General features: G+C 45.6%; 1 protein-coding gene across 1 annotated transcript; it reads left to right on the top strand.

Annotated features, from left to right (window-relative positions):
* The first annotated feature begins 5,780 nt into the window (after positions 1-5,780).
* On the top strand, positions 5,781-19,604 carry ACP6 (acid phosphatase 6, lysophosphatidic). The gene is made up of 10 exons (XM_053386447.1): positions 5,781-6,243; positions 10,242-10,370; positions 10,452-10,582; positions 10,893-10,972; positions 13,615-13,702; positions 15,400-15,535; positions 17,910-18,010; positions 18,293-18,388; positions 18,843-19,002; positions 19,437-19,604. The coding sequence occupies exons 1-10, from the start codon at positions 6,037-6,039 to the stop codon at positions 19,548-19,550; spliced, it is 1,242 nt and encodes a 413-aa protein (XP_053242422.1). The 5' UTR covers positions 5,781-6,036; the 3' UTR covers positions 19,551-19,604.
* The last annotated feature ends 653 nt before the right edge of the window (positions 19,605-20,257 follow it).

Genomic DNA, 20,257 nt, shown 5'->3' with positions numbered 1-20,257 from the left:
TTGCTGAAGCTAAGCAGGCCTGGCTCTGGTCAGTGCCTGGATGGGTAACCATTGAAAAAGTACCAAGGACCCCTTCTGGCACCCTTGTTATTGGGCATTCATGATTATTTGTGATCCCACTTTCAATACTGTCTGAATCTGCCAAAGTTTTGGGGTGGTCACATTGCTACGTTTCTGATCAGTCCATATTCATTAACTTCCTGCTGAAATCTGTAAGTTTTTATATCACAACTACCCATTTCATTTTTGTCTCACTTTTGTTGCACTATATCCCCTCCAGGTAGAAATAATGTAGCAGCACTGGGGAAGCATTGCAGAACAACCTAAAGAAGAATAAATCCACCACTAATACAGTATTATTGTGTCAAGAACATGTTGCAGAAACATCCGCGATAAAAGAACCGTCTGGAGGGCTCCCCAGTTACTTTCCTTTTGGCATAATACCTTTGGCAGGCACCTGAAGGCAACTGCCTCTAGAACAGCTTCTTAATGGAGCCGAGCAGGTGGAAATGCTCAGCCTTTACTGAAGTCACAATAAAACGGTTCACAATTAAAGTGCCATAGGGCTTATAAATGTTTTTTACCAATTATACTGACCCATTCAAGGCAATATTTGTGAAACTGTGCACCTCTTCCGATTAAATGCTGGATCTTCTCCACATACACACACTATCTGAGAAACTTGCCTAGTTCAGAATGTGTGCACACACTCTCTGCACTGCTTTCCCATCATCAACTAGATCAATTCTCTCTCTCTCTCTCTCTCTCTCTCTCTCTCTCTCTCTCTCTCTCTCTCTCACACACACACACACACACACACACACTTTTCATACTTGGTCCCCATATGCACCTCTGACTGCTTATAGGTCTATTGCCACTACAATGTGCCAAATTATTAGCACCCTCCCACTGCCTGGTAGCTATCTACCATCACTCATTTTCCCTCATTCTCATGTACAGGTTTTGAAGGGAACCCAGGAGTGGAACTGCTTTGCATTGATAAAATATTATTTACAAGGAACTGTCAGCTGTTAAATATTTTTTATGATTGCCTGTTGACAAGAAGGAAGATTATTTTCCTTATCTAGTTCTTTCCCCATGACACCCTCTTCCCCCACCCCTCTCTCTGGGGCATTCGGTTTAAACCCAGGAACATTTTGTTACACTGCAGAGTTTGCCTACTGCTTAAATGAAGAGACCATGAAATACCCAGCTTGGCTGGATGGGAAATCTTGCTTTGTTTTCTACCACTTAAAAGGAGAAGGAACTGCTTTCCACTCTTGGTTTCTACCCAACAGAAGGGTTTTTATTGAGCAGTACAATCCATTTCCAAATCCCACTATTGCTCTCTAGTGGACAAAAAGATTTTGAACACTTTATGCAAACCCACATTATAATTTCATATTAGATACTACTGCTTCTCTTACCTCCTCCTTTCCTCGACACCAGCAGCAGGGCTTTGGGGGAAAGGCGAGAGAATGGATAAAGGCACAGAACGCATAAAGTGAAAATACATCCCAAAAGCCTCTGGTTTGCGGGGAATGTCCTCTGCACAGTGACAGGACCAGTTAGTTAAAAGCTTTCTGCAGTGTGGTTTAGTGGTTAGAGTGTTGGATTTGGATCTGGAATATCAGAGTTCAAATCCCTGCTTGGCCATGGAGTTCACTGGGTGACCTTCGGCCAACCACTCACTCTCAACCAAACCCACTACACAGGAATTTTGTGAGGGTAAAATGGGGAAGAGAACTATGAACATGACCTTGAGCTCCTTGGAGGAAAACTGAGATATATAAATGCAATAAATAAATAAAGCCAGGCAGCAGCTTTCTACTTGGGTTAGTGTGCTGGGCCCGGGGGTAACCCGAGCAACGCGGTCCAGGTCTGGTCCCGTATCCAAGGGTTCTGCAAGGAGTCAGTCCGACAGGGCCAGGGCAGGAAACCAGGCAAAGTCAGGCAAAGGGTCTAAGGCAGGTTCTGGCAAACAGCTATGTTACAGCTATGCTATGTCCAACAGCCTTTTATCTTTGTTGGGGTAATGGCCGGTCCAGATCCCCCAGTGACTCACCTCCCTGTCTCGCCCGAAGGCGAGCACTCCTCCTGCAAGTACTCAAGTCTCTCCTTCTCTCTCTTTTTTTTAAATGATATTTATTAAAGTTTCAGAAAAAGTTACAAAAATAAGAAAGAGAAAGAAAAAAGAAGCAAAAAATACAAAATACAGAAAAATAAAAACAATTAAAAATAAATCCATCTTTCCATGTCTTATCTATCATTTACTTGTTTCCCTGACCTCCTCACACCTCCCTTTTTTGTATTCCAGTTCAGTTAGTTAGTTCAGCAAATCCTTTCCCTCTTTATTCTTATCTTAATCCTTTATCTTAATATGTTATAACTTTACATTCTCACCTGTTAAAAATCCATTTTTTACAAACTCCTTTGTAACATTACTGCTAAAACCACTTAACTTCATTCCGACATCATTTTAACATTCATTAATTTTACAGTATTTCTGTAGGTAGTCTTTAAATTTCTTCCAATCTTCTTCCACCGACTCCTCTCCCTGGTCTCAGATTCTGCCAGTCATTTCCACTAGTTCCATATAGTCCATCACCTTCATCTGCCATTCTTCCAGGGTGGGTAGATCTTGTGTCTTCCAATACTTTGCAATAAGTATTCTTGCTGCTGTTGTAGCATACATAAAGTTCTATCCTTCTTTAGCACCAATTGGCCGACCATGCCCAGGAGAAAGGCCTCTGGTTTCTTCAGGAAGGTATATTTAAATACCTTTTTCATTTCATTATAGATCATCTCCCAGAAAGCCTTAATCCTTGGGCACGTCCACCAAAGGTGAAAGAATGTACCTTCATTTTCTTTACATTTCCAGCATTTGTTATCGGGCAAATGATATATTTTTGCAAGCTTGACTGGTGTCATGTACCACCTATATATCATTTTCATAATATTCTCTCTTAAGGCATTACATGCCGTAAATTTCATACCGGTGGTCCACAACTGTTCCCAGTCCGCAAACATAATGTTATGACCAATATCTTGTGCCCATTTAATCATAGCAGATTTAACCGTTTCATCCTGCGTATTCCATTTCAACAGCAAGTTATACATTCTTGAAAGTATCTTAGTTTTGGAATCTAACAATTCTGTTTCCAATTTTGATTTTTCCACCTGGAAGCCAATTTTTTTGTCCAAATTATAGGCCTCTCTTATTTGATAATAATGAAGCCAGTCTCGCACTTTATCTTTTAATTTCTCAAAACTCTGCAATTTCAGTTTATCTCCTTCTTGTTCCAAAATTTCCCAATATTTCGGCCATTTGGCCTCCATATTGAGCTTTTTCTGAGCCTTCGCTTCCATCGGTGATAACCACCTTGGGGGTTTATTTTCAAATAGATCTTTATATCTTATCCAGACATTAAACAATGCTTTCCTGACAATATGGTTTTTAAATGCTTGGTTTGTGGGCTGAACTGAGGATCCTGCCCGTGTGTGGACCTACTTTGCCATGGATTTTCCTATGCTCCTTCTAATGTGGAACGCCACCCCACTCTGAACTATTTTGTAGCACTGATTCTAAAGCTGTCTGATGATCAGCTGTTGAGACCCAAATGCCATTGCTGAGCCTGAGCTACGCAAGTACGGAATTCAGAATTAAGCCAAGAACTTCAAAGAGAAACAGAAATGATTTGAGAGAGAGAGAGGAGCGGGATGAACACTCATCATAAACCCATAAAATCAATGGTAACTACACAGGCACAGGGGTAACGGCCAGTCCAGATCCCCCAGTGACTCACCTCCCTGTCTTGCCCAAAGGCGAGCACTCCTCCTGCGAGTACTCAGGTCTCTCCTTCTCTCAGACCTTAGTCTCTGCAGCTCGGGAGATGTTGGTGGGTTACTAGACCCAGAGGCCGCCTCAGCCTCTCTTGACCCAACTGGTAGTGGAGCAGCTGTAAGTGATTGCCCGGCTGAAGGCAATGAGGTAATCCCCGCATCTGGAGCTAGGGCAGGCTCAGGCCCCTGACTTGGCCCAGCTGATGTTTGTTGCGGGGGAACCTGTGCAGACTGGGGCTCTTCAGAATCAGGCCCCAGACTTGGTTCAGATGCTGCCTGAGGCAAAGGATCCAGTGCGGACTGAGACTCCTCTGGTTCCAAGTCCGAGCCCGAGTCCCAGGCCATCACAGTTAGTTCCTATCCTCTGTCCCTTCCAAAAAGGACTGAGAGGAGAGCAGTAGTCTGGTTTGGTAAGTCCCCACTCAGAGCCTTGCCCGCCCCATGAGGCAGCTGCCTCAGGCAGCATCCCTCAAAGCATGGCACCCCAGTTCCGTGACCCAGATTTACCACTGGTCTCCCTGGCCTCTAAGAACAGAGAGGGACTGGCAGCAAAGCTCTGTGGAACACTTCCGCTCCTGCCAAGATTACTTTCTTCTTGACAATCCTTACTGAGTTTGCTGACTCCAGCGCAGGGGAGTGGAGCATTTTTGCCCTAGGTGGCAAAATGCCTTGGGCCACCCTGCCCACACCCATGCCATGCCACTCACCCAGTGATTCGTGAAAAGCCCCTGGCAAGTCAGAGTGTCGTGGAGCAATATATATGGTGTGTGAGTATGAATGGTTGTACCGACACATTCCTCTGACTTGACAAGAGCTTAGATCATGCTGAATGCATGCAGAAGAACAGAAGAAGAGGCCTTCTGGATCGGGCCAACCAGATGCCTATGGGAAGCCCACAAGCAGGATCTGAGCACAGCAGCCCTCTCATCTCCTGTGGTTTCCAGCAACTGGTATTCAGAAGTATACTGTATCTGCCAGGTGAGTGTGCCTATGCCAGTATAATCAAATGAGAAGCCAGCATTCTTCCTTTATGGGTGAAATGCTCATATTATGATGGGCAGGCATGTATATTGCAGAAACTCTTGCCTCTGGTGATCCCAGCATCTGGAATAGGTCCTACGACTCACCACCCTCTCAGTGGCATCCCATACAGGTTGACCCATACATCTCAGTTGGAGCCACTGAGAACAAGTCAGTTTCGATCTGCACAATAACCTTAAGAATGGAAAGCAGGGACTTTGGAAGTTGCTCATCAACAGTTAGCACCTGCACAGCTGGTTGATCATAGTCTTCCACACTGTGGTGAAATGTCCTGTTTTCCTATTTAAAGAAATTCTTTATAAATCTATATTTATGAAAAGCACGTACAAATGTTTTGCGAATCCAGTATGCATTTCCTCCCCCTCCCCATCATTGGGAAAAGGTTTATGCAAGTAAATTCCACTGAACAAATTTGGACTTACATACGTGGGATTCGGCTGAAAGTGCTCAGAACTTCCCAAACAAGGAATGGCAGCTAACTGGACAAAGCAGAATAAAGTGCCCTACGCATTCACTAATAATTTGAAAACTGGACACACTGCAAAACCCAGCAAGATGGGAGAGCATAAATAAGACGAATACAAGAAGATCGCCCATATGGGTTCAGTGAATGGTCCTGGGGAGAGAAGCGAGACATCTCTCAGATCCCACTGCCTCTCATGTTTGCTGCAGAGACCAACCAGAGGGCGGATTAAGTCCGCAGGAAAGCTGCCCTCCCACTTCGCCGGCTGAAACATGCTCACAAGCCCGGCCGTGGGAACTCCCACGCCATACACGTGACCGGTTGGGAAAGAGCGCCCCGACGCCCGCTGGGAGATGTAGTCTTCTGGTGGCTCCTGGTCGGGGCAGGCGCCCGGCTGAAGAACCGCATTTCCCAGGGTCCTCCTGGGGGTGGCGCCGAATCTCCTGCCGGCGAGCAGCTGCACCCGGGCGGCGTTGCTGAAAAGGGGGAGGAGGGAGGAGGTCTCTGTTCCGCGAGCCTCGGCGTTTCCTCGCGCCAGCGCTGGAAGAGGAAGGCGGGTTTCCCGTGAGGCAACAGCAGCAGCAGCAACTTTTGCTTTCGCAACTCTGCCGGCAGCTGCGCAAGCGGCGAGCTGCCCCGCTCTCGGGCTCGCTACGAGGGTCCCGCGCCACCTGCCTCGCCCCGTCAGCATGAGTTTGTGGGCTCGCGTGGGCATCTTGGGCACCCTGGCGTACTGCGTAGCGAGCAAGAGGAGAGCCCTGGCCGAGCCCAGGAGGAGCAAAGCGCCGCGCGGAAGCGGCGGCGGCGACGACGACCCGCTGGAGCTGAAGCTGGTGCAGGTTCTTTTCCGGCACGGCGCCCGCACTCCGCTGAGACCCATCCCCGATGTGGAGCAGGTGAGGGGGTGGAAGGAGAGGGGCTGCGGGGAGAGGGACGCAGCTGGCAGAGCAGGGCCACCAGCGGGTTACCTTGGGCCAGGCAGTGCCTACTGTCCAGCCGAACCTGCCTCCCAGTGTCGTCGTCGGGATGAAATGGGGAGAGGGGAAACCATCTATGCCGCCTTGAACCCCAGGCAGAAATAATGCAGTCAATGCATACATGCCATTTCCCTTTTCCTCTGGCCCTTCCCAAAAACAAGGGCCATGGGGGAAAGCATCAGCTTGGGGGGGGCGACATTCAGCAATATACCCCTCCCTGGGTTGGTTCGACCCCTCTTGGCTTCTTGCCCCCCACCATAGGTGCCAACTCCTAGGTAAGTAAAATAATATTTGACCCCCCCAATAAAATATTTGAGGTGGCTGCCCCCCAAGTTGATGGGCATTGTGATTCAAATAGTATGTGTGCCTGCAGTGCCTTGTGATCAATTATATGGGGTTGGGGGGGTCACCTGCCCCCCCCATATTTTACGCAAGACAGCACCCCAGCACACACACACACCCGCTGTCTGTTCACTTGCATGCGTGCGCACACACACACCCATCCACACAACCACCCAAGTGGGAAGCACAAGGTGAGGGTCCCTTTTGCTCTCCTCGCTGTTTGCTGGCTAGGAAGATCTACAGAGTCAGACCGCTGATCCGTTGTCCACACTGGCTATGCTTCAGGCAGGAGCTTTCCCCAGTCCTACCTGGAAACGCCCAGGGTTGAACTTGGGACTTCCTGCATGCACAGCTGATGCTTTGCAACTTTCCTGTTCCTAAGAGGGCAGGTGGGCAATGACAAAAGGATGTCCAGCAGGGCCAGGAGGCTCAGCAAGTGGGGGCTTTGAGTGGAGCCCCCCTGGTACCGCCCCCTCTGATGCTGCCCCTGGATCTGGGCAACACAGGCAAGCCTCAGCCAAGATCAAACTGGGGGGAAACAGCTAGTTGGGGGTGCCTGGTTGTGATAGTGGTAAAAGGGGGGGGTTAAAAGAACATGTTAATATTGTGTCCTTAAGTGTTAAAAGTATCTCTGCTACATTGTCTCACTAATCTTTGTAACACCCCTACCAGATATTATGCACCTGTGATTTTAAAAAATGTATTTATAACCCAGTGCTGTAAATTGGCATGAAAAGCAGCAGCTTGCCAAATAATTATCAGGCATGTTCATGCAGAAATACTAGTGGAGCTGATGATGCCCTGGGCTTGGAAATTCCTGGTGCTAACAGCAATCAATTCCTAAAGAAGGTGCTGCATTTTTTTCCAGCTGACCTAAAAAGCCATTTGGCACATCAGGAGCAGGTTGGAGGAAGCGGAAGTGGTCCGAGGAGCAGGAGAGGTTGCTGAGCTTACTAGCTCAGGGCTGTCAGTGTGGGCATTTTCACGAGGCAGCAGGTGAAGGAAGCATAGGTGGAAAATTTGGCTTTGCTCAGTGCCAGTAGCCACCAAGCGGAACGCAGGCCAAAGTACAGAAGGTACAGCAATAAGACACCTTTATACCGCCAACCCACAATCTGATAAAGTGGATATTTGCCCCAGAGTGCCTTGGCATAGAGAACATGGAAACAAACGTGGGAATTATGTTAAAATGTGGGCTGCTGCAGAGCTAAGGGAGTGAGCTCCATGTGAGGTCAACTCTATTGTGGTCACTTGCTTAATGCCTGCCATTCATACTGGTGGAATGTGCTAACTTGGGCTGCTCTGCTGCCTGTCAACAATGAGATGCTTCCTTCATTACCAGCTGGGTGCTGCAGCCCCAGATTGTGAGCGCTGGAAGGTGTAAATGCAACTGTATGCCAGAGATGGGGAGTGTGCAGTCCTGCAGACATTGCTGGACAACAATTCCCATCATCATCCCTGACCACTGGCCATGTATGTTATGTGCCTATTGATGAGTAAGAATAGTGACTCATTTATAGTGCTAATTCTCTATAGCCTTGTTTTGTGCATCTCCTCCTATCTTGAATGTTACCAACCCATAGGCTAACTAACCAAGTACTATAAATAATTTGATTGGGGTGCTTGCCTCGTGCCCTTTTAACTTCAGGAGATGCATGCATAAACATGCATTTGCAGTAGTGCAGGATAGCAGTGAACATCAATCAGCCTGTAATTATTATTATTATTATTATTTATATCCCGCCCGCCCTCCCCAGCCAAAGCCGGGCTCAGAGCGGCTGTATAGTCAGATTTCGAAATTTTTCACTCTGCTTCAACCAGATCAAAGTTTGTCTGTGCCACTGTCTTTCATAAACAGGTGATGAGAGAAGGCATTGCAACTTCTACTTACCCAGTATATGAACTACTTACCCAACACCTGCATTTCCTCTTGATTTTGTAGCTGGAATAGAATTAATGGTTGTGTTTATTTTTCCTTATGCACCATGTTCCTCTCTTGGCTCTACCTAGCAACTTGTGATAACTTCTGGTGATGAACAGATTTGGCAGATTTACCAAAGGAAGATTTACCAAGGAAGTGCAGTTGTGAAGAAATTGAGATTGCTCTTTTTAAAGTTCTGAAACTCATACACTTTAAAGTGGAATTTCTGGGGAAGTGGCCAAGAACTATTGATGGCAGATATGCTTCTTAGGATGCATACAGAGAAACCCTGATATTTTAAACATTCCAGATATGTGCAAGCCTCATTTGTATTTTCTGTGTTGCAGTGTTTCCAAAGGCAAGTGCTTGGAATAGGGCAAGGATTGGGAGCCTAGCAGCTTTTCCTCTGAGGACCAGCTGTTTAATAACTTAAGAGCCCTGCTGGATGAAGCATATCTAGCCTAGCACTATGTTCTCACAGTGGCCATCAGATGCCCATGGGAGTACCATAAGCAGAACCTGAGTGCAACAGTGCTCTCACCACACATAACTGGTCTTCAGAGGTATTTTATTTCGGACAGTGGAGGTAGAACATAGCCTCCATAGCTGGTGGCCATTGATAGCCTTGTCCTCCACAAATCAGCTGAGCAGGGTAGGAACACCTGCCATAGGTGATGCTATAATTGCGGCATTGAGCAAGGACCATGACTTGGTTCTCTGTATTTGTAACCCTGACTAAAAGAATTGCAAGCAATCCTCTCTTGACTTTTTAACCAGCAAAAGAGTTGAATATAGTATTTTAGCCCTGGCAGTTCTGCAGAGATCTATTTTCGCAAGACTTCCTGATGTTGGTGTCCATAAGACATGTGCAGCACATTTCATTAGGGCTGTGCTTACCCAGTAAATTAAATTGAAATACAGTTCTTATGAAGCCGAACAAAAGGAGAGCGAGCACAAGGCAGAAGAACAACAACAGACAAAGACACACAAAGTGGGGGGGGGGTAAAAAGAAGGGATGGGAACACAGGTGAACACACGGAGCCCATCTGTGCCCCCCCCCCATCCCATAGTCACTACTTTGCATTATGGCTTCTGAGTCATCCCCAAAGCAAACCCAAAACTCCTCACAGGCTGACCCCACTCCTACTCCTCCATGAAGTCTAAGAATGACACACAGGAACAAGCTATTCGCTGCTGCTGCCGCTGCTCCTCTTGTTACACACACAAAGCAGAGCCAGCCAAGAAGGCCTTGCCATGCTCTGACTGCTTCTCCAAACACGGGAGTAGGAGCGCTCCCTACTGCCATTGTAAAAACATTGCTGAGGCCGCAGCCACTTTTTCTTTTCCAAGACATTAGAGCATGCATGGGCACACCCAGAAAGTATGCCTACATTGATGTTTTTGTATATTTCAAAATCCTGGAGTAAGAAGATTGTGAAATGTGTCACTGCCTGCTCCTCTTACAGCAGCACAGCCTGAGCATTGAATGAGATGTTTTAGCACGAAGCTTGCAGAGTTTGCCATGCCTCTAAGCCCACTGAAATAAATTTGATTTTCCACAGTAGTGGGTTGTCAACCTCTTCTAGCTATTTGAAGGTCGCAGTTTGCCTACTCAAATGCTTTTTCTTTTCCTTCATCCTTGTTTTTGGAACAGGTGTCATGGGACCCTGCTCTTTTGGAGACCCCTGCCGAAACCAAGTTTGACTACACAGTAACGAACCTGGCTGGTGGGCCAAGACCTTATTCTCCTTTCGAAGAAAGCTACAAAAAAACAGTGCTGAAGGTGACCCAACATGTATTCCTTTGGAAATGTTGCATCTCCGTTTATTTTTTCAGCCATTCAACAGAGCTTTTCTCTTCCCAGGGCGGAGTGAATGCAGGCCAGCTGACGAAAGTAGGAATGCAGCAGACGTTTGCACTGGGGAAACGGCTAAGGAGACGTTACATTGAGGAGACCCATTTCCTCTCGCCAGCATTCAAACCTTCTGAGGTCTTGTGAGTCTCTGAACACTCCAATTTCCTTCCTAACAGCTTTCTTGCTCTTCCTGCTGACTGTTCCGCTCCCTCCCAGCCCACACGGCATCATAAGCCTTAGCAAAGTTTCATCCAAAGTCCTCGCTTGCTTTTTCCCACACCACTGTGTTCAGTTTGTTAAGAATCTCCAGCTAGAACAGATAGCAGCGCTTGGTACTGCCATACTGGTGGCTCACAGATTGCTGAAACCCCTCAAGTCCCACCCCGTGTCGGTTTGTACAGGGAGCAGCCCACTGTGTTCCCATTTCATTGGCTGCCTTCTGTCTTTCAGTGTCCGTTCCACTAACATTGTTCGGAATCTGGAGTCCACGCGGTGTTTGCTAGCTGGGCTGTTCCAACAGCAGAAAGAAGGTCAGCAATGAAGGGGAGCTCCTTGCTCCTCTGTTCACAGTCCTGCCTTGGAGTCTCTCTCCTAACAGAGATCATTGCCCTTTACACCACTGTTCTCTTTCTGTTTATCACTGTCTATTATGCCATACCCTAGTGCAGTGTTTCTCAGACTTGGGTCCCCAGCTGTTGTTGGACTACAACTCCCATCATCCCTATCTAGCAGGACCAATGGCCAGGAATGATGGGAGTCGTAGTCTAACAACAGCTGGGGACCTGAGCTTGAGAAACACTGCCCTAGTGGATTCTGATAGGCTACACTTGCACTCTAAATGAGGAATTTCACGTTTAGAAGGAACTGGTGACTACTCAGAAAAGGAGTGCTATGTTGGCTCCCTTGCTGCAACTCCTAGGGTAGAGGATGTAGCTTGCAAGGTTTGTGGTGTTGGTGGGCTTTTATTTGTACAGTCATGCAATTGGGTGCAGCTCATGCACTGCATCATTTTGGGAACGTTTTCAGTAGGTGAGCTCACCATGGCAACTGCATCTGGCCCAGGAGCTAGTAGCATGTTGCAGAGCTGGCCTCAGAAGGGCCCAGACCCCTGCTGCTCCCACCAGTATACCTCTTGCTGCATGCCTGCTTCACAGTCCTTTGTTAATGCATGCAGGTATCCTCTACATGCCTCCCTTTACCCAGGCAGGGTAAACATATCAATCATAAGTTTCTGATACAGCAGAGAGCTTGACCCCCATAGTCAGCACACCTTGCATCATGCCCATTGCACCATTGACACCCTACTACCCTTGAGAACTGAAGGAGATGGAAAATTCAGCGGCCAGGTTGCTCACTGGAGCAAGACGGTCTGAGCATATTACACCGATCCTAGTCTGACTGCACTGGCTACCAGTTAGTTTCCGGCCCCAATACAAAGTGCTGGTTTTGACCTATAAAGCCTTAAAACGGTTCAGGACCACAATACCTCAAGGACTGCCTCTTTCCATATGAACCTACCCAGTCTCTGAGATCATCTTTTGAGGCCCTCCTTCATGTGCCTCCTCCTCGAGGTCCAGAGGGTGGCAACACGAAAACGGGCCTTCTCTGCAGTGGCTCCCTGTCTGTGGAATGCTCTCCCCAGGGAAGTTCGCCTGGCACCTTCATTATACACGGCAAAAATGTTCCTTTTTAACCAGGCCTTTGATTGACATTCTATGCCCTTTTAAAATGTGTTCTTTTGGGGGGGGTATTGGGTTGTTGTTCTTTATTTTGATTATGTATTTTGTGGTTTTATATTTTGACTTTTTTCTGTGAACCACCCTGAGACCCCTGGGCATAGGGAGGTATATTATTATTATTATTAAAATAAATAAATGCAAAATTTACAGAACAAAAAAAAGAGACAAAGCAGGTAGAAAAAATGAGAAGGAAAAGGGGGGCAGAAAAGGAAATTGGCTAGTTCCATCTTCCTCCCAACTCCCATGATCAGAGTTGTGGTTCAAAACATGGGGGGGGGGCACATTGGGGAAGGCTGACCCAGCTGTTAGTCCCATTTGCTTGGAATCGCAGGTGGTCAGAGCACTGTTGCACTCAGGTCCTGCCTGCGGGTTTCCCATAGGCAACTGGTCAGCCACTGTGGACTAGGTGGGCCCTTAGCTAATCCAGCAGGCTCTTCTTATGTTCCTAAGGAGAAGGTTCGAAATGATGCTACTAATTGGCAGCCAGAACAAAACTAAATGGGAAGGCAATGGCCATACTGCTTGCAGCCTGCACCTTGAGGGTTGGGAATGAGCCTCTATTCAAAACCTTTAGTTGCCCAGCTTTAGAGAAAGATGGGTAACTTGGGTCCTCTTGATGTTGCTGGACTAAAACTCCCACCGTCCCTGGCCATTGCCCATGCTGGCTGGAGCGGATGGGAGCTAGAGTTACCAATCACATCCAGAGAGCCACAGATAACCGACCCGGCTCTCAAACGCTGCTCTGAGCAGGCACCAAACTTATATGTGGAGCTTCACAGAGACCAGGAAGAAGAACGGAACAAACAAGTTAAATTTCAAAAGGTTTGATACTAGGATTAAGTAAATTGCAAAGTTCTGCTACCAAAACATTTGTGCATAAACCACTATTTCTTGCAGAAACTCTTATTGTGTTAAACCTAATTATTGGGAAATGATTAGGAAGGGAAGAACGCTGCGCTTACTTCTAGTTTTGTAAACCCCAATGTTTACAACAGTGGCTGTTACAAACTGCTTTGATTAAGATAATGGCATGCTGTGGTGTAAATTAATTTACAAGTAAGAGAATCATGTGGTGTAAGTCGTTCTGTGTAAGAGCAGAATATATCACCAACAAGTATCTGAAGGCATGTGTTAATAAGTGTGCTTTGCTGAGCATTTAGCACAGTGGGCTCTTGCCTTATTAGTTTGCAGGCATGATTTAATGTTGGCTTGAAGCACAAATGTAATTGGGAGCGTAGAGTTGTATGCTCCCAAGTGCAAGGGAAGTTCCCTAATGAGCTTTGCACAAATGAGGGTCGAGATGGGTAAGAGATTGTCCTAGGATTATAAACTATTTTAAATCAGTACAAGATGTGTTTGAATTAATTCTCAACAGCCCGAAACTTTAAACCATGAATTGCAAGTGCATTCATTTTTTTTTTTGTCTTGTACAGGACCCATTACCATAGTTACAGATGAAGCAGACTCTGAAATCCTTTATCCCAACCCAGTGAACTGCCATGGACTGAAAGTCATGAACAGGTATCTTGCCACAAACATTCTGTCTGGTGCCACTGTGCAGACAGAGGGTGCAGTAGTTATTGCAGCAAGGCCTTTCAGAAGACCTTGACCTAAATTATATGCATGACATCAGTTGATTGCCAAAAGCAATGTGCTCCCGTAAACCCTGTGAACGGTTCTGGATCTGTTCAAGCATTTAAAAGAACATGTGAGAAGTGTTCAAACTGGGCAGAGGAGCATAGCCTAGCCACCCCCGCTCCTCCTTTTGCAAGAAGGATTGAGCTGCATTCAGAATCATCTTTATCAGGAACTTGTGCAGTCAGCATGCAAAGGTTTGCTGGGCTGGGGAGCTGCACATTTTCACATGCTTCAGTTTGAGCCTTCATACACGCTTGAACCTGAAAGACACCTTCTGACTTCCTGGGGGCGGTTGGCTTGTTGCATCCCTCACAGAACAGTTCCAGTGTTCCTCTGTGAAGCAAGCCCAGGCTTGCCATTCTTACCTTGCCTCTTTCCCTGCACCTTTTATGCCACTGCAAAAGTCTCCTTAGGGAATGACTGTGTCAGATCTAGCCATAGCCTAAAAGCTGCTGACGTGTAAGATTGTGAGACGAGAACAAAATGGCCAAAGCAAATCATGCTCTTATTGTATGTTAGAGTAGTTGTGTAACTATGTTGTGAATAAACTATTTTCAATTAAAAAAAAGCAGTTGGAATGAAAATTTATGAAGTAGCCTACCATACTTCTGTGTCTCACAGCTTGACTATTTAAACGGCTCAGATGATAGCATTTGTTTCCCCAAACTTATACTGTAGCGACCGGTTGCATTTTGTGGAGCGGCTATTGTGCTTGCTGTAGGCTCCTCTGGGATTATGATGGGAAAGGGCTCTGTAAGATGCTGCTTGACAATTCTAGTGATTCGGTGAACTGCGTAACTGGTGCCCAGTCAGCTCAAATAAAAGCAAGTATGATCACGCTTGTGTCAAAAGCCCATGGGACAGAGAGTGAACACCAATTCCCTAACTCCTGGCAGAGCCAATACGATGCTATTATAATCACTATATTCTAAAACAACCCCGTATGCAATTCTGCTTCTCTTTTAAGAACTGCATCCGTAACAGTTTCCTTTTCAGGGAAGCTGTGGCAAAACTAGGAATTTTCAAAGGTGGCTGTAGGCAAGCTTGTCACCTTGTCCCTGCAATTGAAAGGGCCTGGGGCCGTGCAACATCAGTGTGGCGTGCACACATGATGCAAGCATTCCCTGTGGACCTGGCCCCACGCCCCCCCCCACTTCGTGCCCCTGGCCATAGGCTACTCTTGTACAATGGTGCAGCTAACCTGTGGTCCCTTCCAGATGTTGCTGGGCTCTCAAATTCCATCACTCCTGGCCGTGCTGGCTGATGGGAGGTGGGGTCCAGCAACATCTGGTGCACCATTGGTCATTAACATCTGCCCTAGTGAGGCAAGAGCTATTTAGTTATTTGCCCTGAAAAAGATCTGAGTCAACTAAGGAAAAATTACTTTCACGTGCTTAAGACCTCTTTCTTTTTTGTAACTAATTCTGATGCATTTAGTTGTGTATTGGTCAAGCAATCATTTTAAGCCAAACAGCCCTACACTCCTTTTTCCCTTCTAACAAGCAGGGGGATTCAAGCACAGTAGCTTGTGCAGATTACCATTTATGCATTATTCTGAAGCTTTCGTTTTTCCTTGACAGAGAGAGGCTGGCCAATGTGCTTCTTCTGCAACCAGGAATTGCGGAGGATCTGAAGACCATTAAAGAGAAGATGGGCCTTGACAGCAAGAATGGGGCAGACTTCTTTCTGCTTTTTGACAACATTTTTGCAGAACAGGTATGCTGTGCCTTCGTAGGAACAAGCCTGTTTTCCTTAGCCATCCAAGTTGATTCATGCAGGTCAGTGAGAGAAGCTGTGCTGAAGTAGAGCAGTGTGGCAGGCCAGGTGCTGATGGGCTCCAGCTCCCATTAGCCCAAGCCAGAATACCCCATGCCCAGGGATGATGGGAGTTGTAGTCAAGCAATGTATGGAAGGCCACGTGTTCACCATTTCTGTGCTAGCAACTATTCAGCAGAGTAGCTCTTGTTGCAAATCGGAAAACCAAGACAGCTCTGGCAAGAGAGGAAATCATGTGTCTTCCTTCAACTCCCTCTTCAAACATCACATTTTTTGTCTTTTGTGTTAATTGTTTTAACACTTCTCCTTTTTATCTTTCTCTCCATCCCCCAAAAATGTTTTGCCTTTTACACTGGCAAAATAGATAAGTTCTTGCTGTCGTTGCTTATGAAAATCTCCAAAGTAGCTTGTAAAATTATTGACTGAATTTCTCTTAGATCTTACCTAGGACCTGATGACACAGAAGTAGGTTACATGAAGCAGTTAGTATGATATCAGGGAGGGGTTGGGTCCAATTCTGTAATTCCCTCCTTAGGGTGTATCTGTGCTCCCAATATTAGATTGATCCCCAGTGCATCATATGAACAGATAATACATCCTGAGTTGGACCTAGTAAGTGGTCCAAGGTGGGATATTGGCAAAGGCCTGCTACTCCACTTTATCTCAGGTTTGGCACTAAAGATTAAACTGGATGTGGGAAAAGCTTGCGTGCCGAGACATTTTAAGGGGTTACATCAGTTACAGCAGAGGGAATACTGAATACTGTATGCTGAACATGACTATTACGGATGCTTAGGCTTTTAAGTGGCCAAGGATTGTTTTGTTGTTATATCTTATCCTGAGATCAATAGATATAGAGTAGGCTAGAAATGTTGTAATAGGAAAAATAATGCTCTAGCTGGGTAAACCAGTATAATTATCAATCAGTAAAAGCAAAGCATGTAACAGCAATACAAATATGTGCTTTCAACATTCAGGGCTCCCTTTCTTTATGGATTTGTCTGAAAAAGCCATGCACCGTCATTATGGAGCTTCTTTCTCCGAGATGCTTCTAACCACCCCAGGGTTTCCTGCAGCCGAGTTTGAAAGCCATTTTTGTACAACAATACGCCTCACTGAACTGAATACTTAAAACTCGTAGGAAATGAAATGAAATGAAACCTAGGTTCCTCATTGTAAACTTTCCCCTATCCTGCTGTTGTCCTTCTGATCCAGTCTTCTAGAATTCTATGGTTGGAAGAGGTCCCGGGGGTCATCAAGTCCAACCCCTTCAATGCAGGAATCCTGTCCACCGCTGTCCCAGGGTCGGCTCGAACCACCAATCTTCTGGTTAACAGCCAGATGCATTGACCCATTATGCAATTGTTTTAAAATTACTGGTTTTATATTTTAATTTTTTACTGTACCGTATATCCTCGAGTATAAGCTGACCCAAATATAAGCTGAGGCACCTAATTTTACCACAGAAATAATTGGGGAAACTTACTGACTAGAGTGTAAGCCGGTTCACCACACCACAAACCTCCTGGTGGGCCGGAGTGCCTGTGCGTGTAGATGGCGACTAACAGACAAACAAGCAGAAAACTGACAGCGGCAAAGGCGGAGGAGGAAGCAGCCGCCAGAAAGGGCTGCTTTTGGGCTGCTCGTTCCTCCACCGCCACCACCTCCGACAGTGACAAATGGGACCCTCACTCGAGTACAAGCCGAGGAGAGCTTTTTCAGCATAAAAAATGTGCTGAAAAGGTCGGCTTATACACGAGTATGTATGGCAACTTGCTGTTTGGTTTTTATATTGCTTTTGTAAACTGCTTGGGTCTTTCTTTTTGAAGTAAGCAGTACATAAATTTGTTAAATAAACAAACAAAATGAATATTGTGCCACTTCAGGTAATTACATTGCCTGACTGTGGCAGCCAGCATTGTAGTAGGTAACATAAGACATGGGAGGAAATGGTAATCAAGACATATGAATGGGACCATTCATATGTCTTGAACTGAAATCTGTCCACTACATGAAGATGTTTTCAGGTTGTCCAAGTTAAAACTAAAGGCTTGTTGTTTTTAAAGGGAATCACTCACTTGCTTATTGTAACAGTAATATAACTATTCATATATCTATCTGTTCACATTGTTCTTCGTCTTTAGACTTGGAGGAATGGCCTAGTTCCTTGTCTAACACAACTTGTTCAAGTGCATGTCCATGTTATGATATCTAACGATAAGCACGTGTGTCCATGCCTGATCTAAAGTAGTGGTGCCATTTGTCACTGCAGCCTTAGAGTTGTTATTTTAATTCACACTATGCTGTCTTTTAGGCACATGATCTGCCTAGTTGCCCTATTCTGAAGAGTTTCATGGAACTGATCGAGCAGAGGGCTATAGACTCACTCCTTTATGTCACAAAATCGAATTTAAGGTGAGCAGTCCCAGGGATGGTATGGGTGGTAAGCCTGGGGATATCTGCAAGACAAAACACAGAATCACTCTTCTGTTTTAAAACATGGACTTCTTGTGCAGACTAGTCATGTGTGTCATCATGTGTGTCCCTGCTAGCCAGGAACCTTTACTTTTAAACCTGCTCCTGTTCCGATTAAGTTCTGCCAGTTATCTAGAACTGTTAAAAGATGTTGCAACTCTTGTTAGAAACATTTTTTTTTTAAAAAAAAATGGATCTCTGTTTTGTTATATTTCTGACTAGAGAGTCTCTCAAGATGTCAGTTGGTCCTCTACTCAATATAATAGAGAAGAACATTAAGGCGGCAATGAACCCTTCCTCTCCTGAAATCAAGGCCAGGTATGTAGATTATTGGTATTTACGGTCTTGGCAGAACATCCCATTGAGCAGCATCTACAAGCTAAAAACATTGAAAGGGGAAATGGGACAAATCAAGGGGAGCAGGAGTTGATGGAACAGTGACAATTGCACCATTTAAGATTTGTCTATATATTTTTAACTGGGTAAAGGTGACTTGTAAATATTCTAACTTTAAATGGAAGTTATGTAGAACTTGGCTCACAAAAGCAGTTTCATATGAACAAATACAAACTAGGTGCTCGCATGTGGAAGACAGAGAACAAAAAGGAGAGGAAGGAATGCTATTAGCCTGATAATTCTCAATTTAGCTTATTACATCTACCAACTGACTTGAGATTCAATGTAAATGGAAAATGCAGCTGCAATGGCTGCTATACACAATGTATGTCATGAGCAAGACTGAATTATTGGTCACTTCTTCTTTTTATTTTAGAAAGCTTGCTCTGTATGCTATCCACGATGTTACCCTCTTCCCACTGCTATTGGCTCTGGGGGTCTTTGATTCTAAGTGGCCTCCATACGCAGCAGACATGACAATAGAACTCTACCAGCGTTCCAAGGACTGGTTTATACGGCTGCTCTACAACGGAGAGGTAGGAGGCTCCATGGTGATGATGTTACACATATAAATGGGACCTCAAGTGAGATTTGGGCAGGAGGCAAATTCCATACTCTAGCTTGCACAACATCTAAATACAAAGGCTGTTAACAGATAAATCACTGAATCTGGAATGCGGGGATCTCATACCTGTTTCAAGCTAACTTTTGGTAACTTTTAAAGCAACTCTCTTTGCAAGGCTGGCAGTAGTGATGCTGTATGTCAGGATATCAGGACTCTGGCCCTCTAGTTGTCACTTGACTACAAATCCCATCATCTCTGACCACTGACTGGTACTGTTAGGAGTCTAATAGAATCTGGAGGGACCACAAAGTGTACGAGATTTTTTGATTTTTTTTTTGCCCAAGGGCCTCTTGTAATGGCAGTTTTTTGGTGACGTAAATGTTGATTTGTCTTGTCTTTCCGCAGGAGCTGGTTCCAAGAGGATGCAGAGCTGGTCTCTGTCCGCTGGAGGATTTTCTAAATGCCCTTTCAACTTACAGTGCTAATCCAGAGGAATATAAAATGCTTTGCTCTCAGTGAGAAGAGACGTAGAACGGATAAATGATTAGTAATACTAAAACATTATTCACAACATTTGTCTTTTCAAACGCCATAAAGAAAAGTGTCACTTACTTCTGGTTTAACTCTGCTAACAGGACAGTTCAAGTAATGTAAAGTATAACAGGGATGAATGCTGCTGCTACATTTTGAAAATTGGGTCCCTGGCTGCGGTAAGAGTTGGTGGTGGCTTAATATCCAAAAAGTTGTTACTGTAACCCAGTTTTTCAAATTAATGGAATCTTGCAGATGGCAGCCAAGTAATAGCCCTCTGCTGACAGAAGGCATACACCAGTGAAAAGGGGAGGCAAGGCAATTTTAAATAATCCCTGTCCCTAGCCAAAGCTACTCCAAAAGATCCCAACCCGGAAACGGGGGGTTCCTGAAAATTGCCTGTCAAGTAAGAGAACATTAATTGGACACCAACCACTCTGCACCTACTGCTACATTTGCTTTTGAGCTCCACTAAGACATTCAGTGTGCTGAAGCTAGTGCTACTCTTTGTTTTAAGTTCCCTGTGGTCCTTTAGCAGCTAAACCGAACCACTAAACTAGTCTTTCAAAATTCTCAATTAAGGCATTTTACTGGAGCTTAACTTTCATTCCGCAGGGACGCGGGTGGCGCTGTGGGTAAAAGCCTCAGCGCCTAGGGCTTGCCGATCGAAAGGTCGGCGGTTCGAATCCCCGCGG

Source organism: Podarcis raffonei, chromosome 4 (genome assembly GCF_027172205.1).
Source record: "Podarcis raffonei isolate rPodRaf1 chromosome 4, rPodRaf1.pri, whole genome shotgun sequence".
In the NCBI taxonomy this organism is placed as follows: Eukaryota; Metazoa; Chordata; class Lepidosauria; order Squamata; family Lacertidae; genus Podarcis; species Podarcis raffonei.
This window is presented reverse-complemented; position numbering and strand designations above follow the sequence as displayed.

Coding starts and splice junctions, on each gene's coding strand:
- ACP6 (XM_053386447.1), top strand. CDS start 6,037: ATGAGTTTGTGGGCTCGCGTGGGCATCTTGGGCACCCTGGCGTACTGC. Junction 18,011..18,292: donor GTCACAAAATCGAATTTAAG/GTGAGCAGTCCC, acceptor ATTTCTGACTAG/AGAGTCTCTCAAGATGTCAG. Junction 18,389..18,842: donor TCTCCTGAAATCAAGGCCAG/GTATGTAGATTA, acceptor TTTTTATTTTAG/AAAGCTTGCTCTGTATGCTA.